Below are 11,185 nucleotides of genomic sequence, written 5' to 3' on the forward strand. Positions count from 1 at the left end.
ATCTTTCAAACTGATCTCAATAGAGGGTTCTCAGTAGACTGAATTCCAAACACTGAAGAAGCACTTAGCACTCATAGTTTACAAGTTAATTGTGCACAGTAATAGGGTGCATTAGGGGGTGGTCCTTCAGTTTTGATCTTGAAGGTGGTCAGCTAAGAGACTTGGTTGCTTCCTGCAGTGGCTGCCTTGCTGTGTTTCCTTGCCTCTCAGATCTTGTGCTTATTGGGCCTTTCGCCTGTGTGATGTACTCTGCTTTCTCCTGTGCTCTTGGAGGGTCGGTTTGATGTTCAGCAGTAGAAGGTGTAAGAATTTCATCATTCATCTATTTGCTCAGCCAGTTCTTTAACTGGATTCTACACTTAAAAGTGGCTGAGTAGTGACTCAATCGATTGCCTTGCATTGCAGGTAAATAATATTGTGTTTGAGTCACTAGTGGGTTCTATGGTTGTGTTTTGTTTTCATCCCAGTGGGCTCTGCAGTTACTGGGGAGTGACAGAAACCTTGTTTTGGCAGACCCATGTTCAACAGTTTGCTTCCAGAAATCACATTGTACCTTGTTTTTCTTGTGGAATAAGTGTACAAGAGGCATATGTAGGGAAGATCCAATCTGATTTGATGTTTTATCTTCAAGTCACCTGAATTAGTAAGAGGACAGTAGAAGCTGGTAGAAGGTTAACTAACAAACAACAGTAAGTTGATTCCCCATTTCCATCCATGGCAAACTCCACCAGTCCCTACATATCGGTCCTTATATATCCAAGACATAGGTGAAATTGTCTCTCATGGGCAGCTGCTGATGAGGGGAAGAGGGCAGTGTCAGAACCCCACAGCCTAAGCATGCCTAAGTACTTCCTACACTTGGTAGGGAACAGCTTTCCTTGTGGTCTGTCCAAGGGACTTGTTATTTTCCATAGTCTGAACTTCCCCTGCATCTTTTGATGGATGTTAGCCAAGATTTCTGTGGTTGCTAGTCACCATCTGGTGGCTAGTGTCCATATGGCTCTGTAGGCCAGGGTGTCAGAGTAGCAGAAATTTCCTTGTAGGTAAGAGCAGAGTTTGGTGGTTTTTTGCACTAGAGCTCACTGACTAGAACTCTGTCTTAACTTCCAGTCAGGCTTCCCTTGTCCCAGTAAATCCTCATTCAGCTGATTGGTTATCCATATGACCATATGGGCTGTTACTGGCCTCAAAACTGTTTTCTGTCTTCTTCTATTTTACTTCTGGATCTAGAGTCTTGTGGGCTCAGAAGCCTTCTGGGAATCACTGTCATTAATTTATTTTTAAGATCTTTTGAGCAAAGACAAAGTTCTCAGAAGTAGGGGGAGTTGAAAAGAAATGTCGGAGCACTTACGCTTACCAACTCTAACTGTGAAATCAGTGAGACTTGAACTGGTCTTTAGAAAGGTTTTTTTTTGTTTTGTTTTGTTATTTGAGAATGGAACCAAAAATCATCTCAGTATTTGCTTTTGCAGTAGCATAAGACAGGAAGCTCATTTAAAGAGAGAAGCAGAAAGGTCTTTACTACCTTTGGAAAGAGAAGCAAGATTTACAAGCTTTGAGAAGGTAGGTAATAGAAGGTTTTCCTGGTTAAGAAGTCCAGTAGTCACTGCTCATTTGCATTAACATAGTATCACTCACAAGCTGTCACGTCCTGCAGTTCAGCACAGAAATTTCCTGTAGCTTTCTCTTTTCCTGGGGAAAGCTAATTTGTCCTTATTCCAAATATTCAACCTGTCAAGGTAAGATCCCCTTAATCATAAGACTATTTCTCTAAAGAAACAATTAATTTAGCTGTGCAACAGCAGTTACAATATGTTTAAGTTGACCTGTAAAGCAAGTTCTGTCTTTCCATTGGCATTTAACATCAGCAAACCTGAGTTGGCCCTGTAACCCACAGTGGAGGTACTGCAAACAGAAAATAGAGGAACATATACAATAAAGGCTGAGTGACAAATTTGAGAGTAAGAAATATAATGTAGCTAATCTTGCTGGGTTGTTTTCTTCTTTCAATTTATGTATTTTCATGTTCACAGATCTACTGTAGTTTACTGCTGCCATTTATTTCTGACAACTCATCTGCCTGAGGAGATTCTGTCATAATGTATCCAGTGGCTGTTCCTGCACCAGGAGGTGAAGGAAGTAATGGACAACATGGGAAACTTATTTTTTTCCTTTTTGTTTTTGGAGCTGTGTTGCTCTGTGCTGGATTCCTTCTTTCAGTCTTTATTCTCCAGTCATGTCCATCTGGAAGCTTCAGTGACTGTAATGAGGTCCTTAAGGCTGCTGGGCCAGTGCTGGCTGTAACTGGACTGATTTGTGTTTTACTGGCGCGATCAAGGGCCAGGATGTATATAAGACAAAGACAATTGCAAAATGAGCAGGTGTACAGCCTTGTTTTTTGTCGTGGGAACTGTCAGTTTGCCCAGTTTCTCATATTTGGATTCCTGTTTTTAACTAGTGGAATGTTAATTAGCATCCTGGGCATTTGGGTTCCTGGTTGCAGCCCTGGCTGGCATACGATACAGCTCAACCACACTGGCACTTCTGACATAGACCTCCAGGGCTGTGGATTCCTGTCACTTCAAATCTTGGGACCTTTGATTGTGCTCACTGGGTTGTGTTTCTTCGTGATAGCTCATGTTAAAAAGAAACAAAACTTAAATCTCAGCCAAGAATCCTGTGAAAGTGAAGAACATCCTCAGAGCTCTGAATCTTTTCAGGTTACAGTAGGTGAGTGAAGAATGTTGGAACTTTACACTGGGAATTTGTGGAGTTTTTTTCAACTAATAATTTATGTCTGGGTATGACTTATTTATTATTATTACTTACTTAGTGTGAGCTCCAAGCATGTCAGTTCTGCCATGTCAGGACAGCCAAAATAGAATAATGTTACTTTGTCTCATCTGCTTTCTGTATGGTCAGTTCAGTTACCTTTCTCAAAAAGCAGAAAATCTCTCTTTGGCATAAAAAGTAAGGTCTGAGTGTGTAAAGCAACATAACCTGACACAAATGAGTCTAACCCCAATTCTCGTCTCGAACTGTGTAATTGACACTGCAGATGAGACTTCTATGACTATATTTAAGATCTGTTTTAGCCTTGAACTCTGACCCCTTCAACAGAAGATTCGGATTCTTAACCAATGTACTGTATTTTTTAAATTGTGGCCACATCCTTAAACAGTAAGAGATATAATTAGGAGTTTTAAACTCTTTAGTTACAAAGTGGAAATTGGTAGATTTTTTTGCTTTTTATGATACATTGATGTAGTGAACTGTGTATCAGTAGTCTTGGTTAGCATGCCTTGAACTACAAGTAACTTAGTAGGGAAACTGTCACAGTGCTCAAAATCAGTTCTCAGAGCCATTAGTGACTTCTGATACAGCACTGCAGTACTTACGGAGAAACTTAGAATGACATTTTATTTTTAGGAGGGAAACTAAATACTTTCCTATGCTTAAACCATTTCAAGAGTAGCTGTATCTTTTGCACTTTGGCTTCTTGTAGACAGCCAACCATATTCATGGTTTTTGGCTAGATAAACACTCCCCCTTGTCAGCTGTATTGTCTAAATTAAATCCTTAATTTATAAATATGCTACATCTTTATTTTGGGATTATTTAGGTTTTGAATGTACCTCCAACCTACTCCAACAGCCTAGAATGTATCAATTCTGTATGTGGGGTTGTTTACCTTAAAAGCTAGGCAAGTAAGAGTTACAGGATGCTGTTAATATAACCATAGCTGCTCAGTTATTCAGAGGTGGTAACTGGTGTTCTTTCCCCTAGGTGATGCTGTAATGGTATTCCCACCCCCACCACCTCCTTATTTTGCTGACCCTATGTCACCAGCTGTGACTCGTTGTTTTATGTCAAGTGTTTTGCCTACAAGTGAAAATCCACCACCATACCACTTTATCTTCAGTGATGGGTAAGACTGTTCATCTCTGACTTTAGAAATCTGAGCTATTCAAGAATTCTTTAGGTATCCAAGACCCTGTTCTTATATAATCATTGTGAATTAACTACTAGGCTTGACAAAGTTTTCTAGTGCATAACTCAACTTACTTCAGATACTTTACTTAAATTGGCATTTAAATACTGTTGTACACTAGGGGAACTACAAACTGCAGTGTCTTTATGCGGATTAAATTGTTGTTCTTGTTGTTATTATTATTATTATACTGGAAAGAACTTCTGAAGTTCTTAAATCAATGTCCCATAGTAGATTTCTTCCACAGATTGTCCAAGAGAGGATGCCACTGACAGCAGTGTGATGGTGACATGATAGGCATATTGCTAGATTTTAGGAGCCTCTGTAGAAACAGCTGCAAGTTTTTTGACACCTAGCCACAGACCCTGGGGACATTGTTTTATCTGCCAATGTGTTCAGTTCTCCTGTATCCCTTATCTCTGCCTTGAGGAAGTGAGACCTGGGGTGCTGGTCGACATTGTTCCTGCTGTGGCCATGTGTTGAGATTAAAGGATTCCTTGATATCAGAAGGCTCCAGCGTGCTGATAAGGGAGGCTGCAATGCCAGTTTCATTTCAAGATGTTGTACCTTGCCCTTGCAGGCATTCCTTACATACATGGATTATAACAGAATTGCCTGATACTGACCCCGCCAGACTCAGGGAGGAAGAGCTGCCAACTTACCAAAGTCTTGCCTGTGCCACAGGAACTTGCAGGGTCATTTATCCCCTCTGGGTTACCACCAGGAGGCTGCTAACTTGGGGGTAAAAGAGGTCACTGCAAGGGCCAGATTCTATAAGTCAGATCTAGGTGTCACATGTCTAGAGTCCCCAACTATATTTTCAGTTCCTTAATTATTCAGAAATGACTTTATTTAATATCTTTAGACTGGTCCTACATCACCCTGGGTTTCAGCTGTGAGTCAGTAAGTTCTGTGGGACTAGTGTTTAATGACTTCAGTTCACAAGACTGTGCATGCAACATTGTGTTACTGGAAACTAGGAAATAAATCTCCGACCAATTGTTAGGTTACAAAGCCAGCATTAGTTTATTAGCTGTGCTGGTGGCATGGGTAATTCTCCACACAGCATGTTTTCTCAGTAATCTAACATACCTGGTTATATTCCTGAAGCTAATACATATTCATCACATTTCCTGAATACATACATATATATATGCTAATTATTTCCATGGACTTATTTGTACATGGTTCCAGATCTTCCGATTAATCTTTTCTCCTTGAGAGTGTCTCAAATCAGTCATCAGGTCATAATGTACTTCTCTTACTGTTCTTTGCTCTGGCATGCAATCCTTTTTCTCAAAACTAAGATATCAGCTACTACATATTAGTCACTGATTTAAGGAAGCATTAACTGGAGTAAGACTTACTAGTCAGAGATGTAGGGAATTAACACAAGACCACAATAGTCTCTGTATTTGTACTAAGCACTGTATGGGACAAAACTAAATGTTAACCATGAATATAGGGATAGTGCACTTATTACGCTAAAGAATTTTCCAACATCTTCCCCTACTGCTGTGTAGACCTTTTACAGAAATATAACTGTTTTGGTAACAGTTGGAAGCACCATCACTGCTGTTGGTGATGAGTGTGTGGAAAGTTGTCTGGCAGGAAAGTACTTGGGAACACCAGCTAAACATGAGCCATCAGTGTGCCCAGGTGGCCAAGGCAGCCAGTTGCACCCATATCAACAGTAGTGTGGCCAGTGGGACCAGGGTGTCTAAATCCTCTGCTCAAGGGGAGGGGGACAATTAGTGGCTTGTTCTGACAAACTGTGGGATGGGAGGCAAAGATTAGAAGCACAAGATGCTTGCAGGGGTCCTCTGCTTCTGAATCTGGAGTGTGCTGGCTACACTGGTGCACGCTTGTAGTCTTTCGCAATTGAGGCAAGGGCTTCTAAGGTAACAGAAGTCAGGAGGAAAACACTGGAGAGCTATCTCAAAGGAACTAAGGGGTGTTCCTCTAAGAAGGCAGCGTGGCCAACATCTCAGCTAAGGTGCCCTTACATCAATGCACACAGCATGGGCAACAAACTGAAGCAATTGTAATCCACTGTGCTGCTGGAAGGCTATGACTTTGTTGCCATTCCGGAAACTTTGTGGGAATCCTGTTTCTGGAGTGTGACTTTTAATAGCTGCAGGCTGTTCAGAAGAGGGAGAAAAAGAAGTAGAGACAGAGGGATTGCTCTTTGCAGCAAGAGGTGAATTGAATGTGAAGAGCTGTCCCTGAAGAACACCCATGAGCAGGTGGAAAGCTGTGCTTAGGAGTCAGAGACCGAGGCAGCAAAGGGGACCTTTGGCTGGGGTCTGCTACAGCCGCCTGACCAAGGGGAGCCCATTGACCAAACCTTCCTGCTCCAGCACAGGAGGCATTGTGCCCGAGGGTCGTGTCCTGCAGGGCAACTCAGCCACCCTAGCAGCTCTTGGGAAAGCAGCTTGGAGGGCTCTGGCAATCCAGGAGACTCCTGGAATGTGTGGAGGATAACTTCCTGAGCCAGGTGACAGACAGCCCTGCCAGAGGGAATGTGGTACAGGATCTGCTGGTCACCAGTGCAAATGAGCTAACTGGGACGCCAGGGCTGGAGGCAGCCTGGGCTGCAGGGATCATGCAGTGGTGGAGTGTGCAGCCCTGAAGGATAGGGGTTGGGTAAGGAGTAAAAGCTCAGCTCTTGAACTTCAGGAAAGCAGACTTCCAGTCCTTTGGGAATCCAGTCAGTGGGATGCCCTGACAGACTGCCCTCAGGGACAAGGGAGTAGAAGAGAGCTGGCAGATCTTTAGGCAGCTCTTCCACAGAGCATGAGAGCTGGCAATTGCCAGGAGCAAGAAGTCAGACAAGGAGGGTGAGACCAGCACGGCTCAGTAGGAGTTGGTGGTCAAAGTCAAGGGAACAAAACCAGGACAGGTGACCTAGGAAGAGTTTAGAGATGAAGCACAGTTGTGTAGGGAGACCGTGAGGAATGCCAAGGCAAAACTGGAACTGAACTTGGCATGGGACACGAAGAATAACAGGAAGGGCTTCTACATTACATTACATTAAGCAGGTACAGTACATTGAACAGAAATGGGAGGTCAAAGAAAGGATATTCCCCAGTTAAACAATGCTGGAGAAGTGGTGACAGTGGATGAGAAGGCTGAGGTACTCAGCAACATTTTTACTTCTGTTTTGAATGGCAACCTCTCCTCCCATTCAGGGGTGGATGGACAGCAGGATGGGGACTGAGGCAGCAAAGTCCCTCCCACTGTAAGAGAAGATCAGGTTAATGGCTATCTGAGGAATTGGAATATACTTCAGTCTGTGGGACCCGACGATCTGCATCCCAGAGTCCTGAGGGAATTGTCAGTAGATGTCAGACATATGTAGTTGCCAAGCCACCCTGCCTGATATTTAAAAAGTCACTGCAGTCAGGGCAAATCCCAGGTGACTGGAAAAAGGTAAAAATATTGTACCCACCTTTAAGAAGGGTAGAAAGGAGGAATACTGAGAAATACTGACCTGTCAGCCCCACCCCAGCCTGGGAATATCATGGAACAGATGCCCCTAGAGCTGTGCACATATGGGACAGGGAGGTGATTCAGGACAGACAGCACAACTGCACCAAGGGCAGATCCTGCCTGATCAAGCCAGTGGCCTTCTGTGATGGGGTGATGGCATCAGTGGATGAGGGAAGGGTTACAGATGTCATTTATCTGTCATTTTACTGTAAAGCCTTTGGCACAGTCCCCACAACATTCTTCTCTCTTGACTGGAGAGAGTTGGACTCAGTGGATGGACTGTTAGATGGATGAGGAATTGGTTTGACAGTCCCATCCAGACTGTGACTGGATGGTGGGTACAATATTTTTACCTTTTTCAGGTGGTTAGAGACCCAGTGAACTTCAGTGAGAAGTCCCTCAGGGGTCCATATTCAGACCAGTGTTATTAAATATCTTATCGATAACATATACAAATGGATTTGCAGATGACACCAAGTTGAGTGGTGTAGTTGTCAGGTTTGAAGTATGGGATGCTATCCAGAGGGACCTGGACAAGATGGAGAGCTGGGTCTATGGTAATCTATGTGTTTTAACAAGACCAAGTGCTAGGTGCTGCACCTGGCTCAGAGCAGCCCTGGTACCAGCACAGGCTGGGGATGCACAGATCACAGCAGCCCTGCCCAGAAGGACTTGGGGGTGCTGCTGGCTGGGAGGCTGGACATGCTCCAGCCATGGGCACTCACAGCCCAGAGAGCCACACGAGTCCTGGGCTGCATCCAGAGCAGTGTGGGCAGCAGGGCAGGGAGGGGATTCTGCGCCTCTGCTCTGCTGACCCCACCAGCAGTGCTGCATCAGCACAGAAAAGACATGAAACTGTTGCTGAAGAGGCCACTAAGATGAGAGAGGTCTGCAGTATCTCTCCTGTTAGGACAGGCTGAGAGAATTAGGTTTGTTCAGCCTGTAAAAGACAAGGCTTCAGAGTGAACTAATTGCAACCTTCCAATACCTGAAGGGAGCCTACAAGAAGGAGAGGGCTTTTTTACAAGAGCATGTCGTGACAGGATAAGGGTATTGGTTTCAAACTGAAAGAAATTTTAGAGTAGATACTAGGAAGAATTTCATTACTGTAACAGTGGTTAGACACTGAAACAGCTTGCCCAGAGAAGTTGTGGATGTCCCATCTGTAGAAGTGTTTAATGCCAGATTAGATGGGGTTCTGAGCAACCTGGTCTAGTGAAAGATGTCCCTGCCCAAGGCATGGGAGGTTGGAAATAGATCAACATCCCTTCAACATCCCTTCTAACTTATAGGGTATTCTATGATTCTGTGGTTCAGTTTTGAGTCCTTCTTGATGAGAAAGAAACTGAGGTTCTGGAGTGTGTCAAAAGAAGATCAGCACAGCTGGTGAAGGATCTGAAGCACAAGTCATGGGAGGAGTTGCTGAGGGAGCTGGAGTTTTTAAGTCTGGAGGAAAAGAGGGTTGACCTATTGTTCTCTTCAGTTGCTGGAAAGAAGGTCGAGGCAAGATGGGGATTGGCCTCTTTTGCTAGATAACATGTGGCTGACAGGAGGAAATGGCCTTAAGCTGTGCCAGGAAAGGTTTATCTTAGCTATTAGGGTGGAGTTTTTTGGGGGAAAGATTTGTAAAGCATTGGAACAGGCTGCTTGGGAGAAGTGGTGCAGTCACCATCCCTGGAACTGTTGGAAAATCAAGTGGATGTGGTTTAATGCTTGTGTAGATTTCTTTGTCTCTTACACACTGCCCCTTACACAAAGAGGCAGTTTGTTGGGAAAATATCTAGTGGAGTAGATAAAACACCTCAGGCTTGGATACAGAACTCAGAATGCCTGACCTTGCTCTGTAGTGTTTTCTGATGGGGATGCTCCAGCTGGTGCCCTCCCGTGCTTCTCAGCATCCTCACAGAGACCTGCTGAGCTGATACCACCTCTGGGTGTTGCACTCAATCCTGCTCTCTGATGGCTCAGCACTTGTTGGCAGTTAGGGCATCTTGACTTGTGCAAATTGCTTCCTGAGCACTTTCAAAGAAGAGAAGCAATGGCCTTGTTGTTCATAACACTGCCATGGTTGAGGATCCCAGATATGGCAGGGGATACACATTTCATATGTTGGTGACTACTGGACAAAGGTGATTTGTTTCTTCAATCCATTGCTCAGTGTTCTGTCAGCAAACACTGTGCTGTGCCTGTGCTGGATGAGAGGGCTGTTACTAAGCTGAGTCATGGTCTCATCCCAGAATTGCTTGCATTTTACTTGCAACCTGTTACATAGCACCTCAGCACTTGTCTTGTAGTATTTCCCTCTCTTTTGAAAACCCTCACAGACCAGTAACACAATTGAAGATGAGGCGACTGTGCTCTGTATTTGTGCTCCTCACTCAGTATTTATATGGATACAGATGTTTGAGTTAGCTCTGGGAGTGAATCACGAGGAGCAAGCAGGACTTCCCTTTCCTTGGGAAGCAGGTGAAGCAATATGCTGAGGGTCAGCTCCAGGGTGAGATGAGCAAAGTACGAGAACTATGTGGGTTCAACCAATTTTGATCCAGTTATGATGGTTAGAGGAGGACAGGGAGTACTTGGCTATTCACCTTGAATGTCCCTGGGAACTTTGCAATCCGGTCGTGTTCAGTCTGCCATGGATTGCTAGTAAAAGTTTGATTGCCTTTCATGCAAGATCTCAAAAGGCTAGAGATTGTTGGTTTTTTTTTTTTTGGGTGCAGTTCTAAGTTTAGTAACTGTCTTTCATAAAGGAAGGGGACTGTATATGATACACTACAAAAGGGAAAATACATTAGGAGCTAGGGATCAGAAGATTTAGTAAGATTGTGAAACAGCACAGCCAAAAGCAGCTAATACCCGTAAGCCAGGCTGAGGGTGACTGGTGATCTGAAAGGTTAGAAGAAAGCTTGTTTTGCCCTTCCCCTCTGAAATTATAGACTTTTCATATGAAGAGTCATAATGTAGCCCACAGAATGAAATCTTAATGCTTATGCAAGCCTTTGCTTCAGGGATTTTTAGGAAGTGTGTGCATATTTATATAAATCAAGTCAAATTTCACTCACTGTAGATAAATGAATTATGCTAACACATAGTTTTGTGTTTTATAGAGCACAGCTTGCTGATGATGAAAGAACAGCTGCTGTTAGAGACTATGAATCCATATATTCAATTTCTGGAAGCAGCTCACCTTCAGATATTTTACCAATGCTATACCTTTCTTCTGAATCACCACCAAAATATGAAGAGAAAGCATCAATAACAAATAATGAATATTCACCATGTTCTTCTTTATCTTTTTCATCTGTTTCCTTAACCACATCTGACACCGGCTCGTAAAGGACTGACAGTTCACTTATTTTTTAATATAATGTACACAGAGATTTACAATTTTTGAATTTATTTACATTTTGTAATAAAAGCAATATTGTTGGCTGTGTCTAATTTTTCATCAGGAAGAATAAACAATGAACTTGGATTTCAAGAAATACTAGAGAAGGCTGGGCCTCTGCTAAAGTAGTCTGAAGGGAGTTCACTGCAGGAACATTAAATGCTCATCTTGTTCTGTTACAGCTTCAGTTTCTATTTTAGCTGTTCTTTTTATAATGAAGCCACTAAATAGGAACTAACTTTTTTGATTATTTAAATTAAATTTGTTTGGAGCTTCAAAGAAAGAAATAATTAGGAAGTGTTTTTATTTCT

The 11,185-nt window shown here is 43.1% G+C and overlaps 1 protein-coding gene across 1 annotated transcript; it reads left to right on the plus strand.

The window, feature by feature from the left end:
• The first annotated feature begins 1,471 nt into the window (after positions 1–1,471).
• Positions 1,472–10,935, plus strand: TMEM171 (transmembrane protein 171). Its single transcript, XM_009093986.4, has 4 exons — positions 1,472–1,563; positions 2,034–2,730; positions 3,787–3,928; positions 10,594–10,935. Exons 2-4 carry the CDS (start codon positions 2,100–2,102, stop codon positions 10,820–10,822), a joined length of 1,002 nt encoding a protein of 333 aa, XP_009092234.2. The 5' UTR covers positions 1,472–1,563; positions 2,034–2,099; the 3' UTR covers positions 10,823–10,935.
• Positions 10,936–11,185: the final 250 nt, after the last annotated feature.

The sequence above is a fragment of the Serinus canaria genome, chromosome Z, assembly GCF_022539315.1.
Source record: "Serinus canaria isolate serCan28SL12 chromosome Z, serCan2020, whole genome shotgun sequence".
NCBI classification, from domain to species: Eukaryota; Metazoa; Chordata; class Aves; order Passeriformes; family Fringillidae; genus Serinus; species Serinus canaria.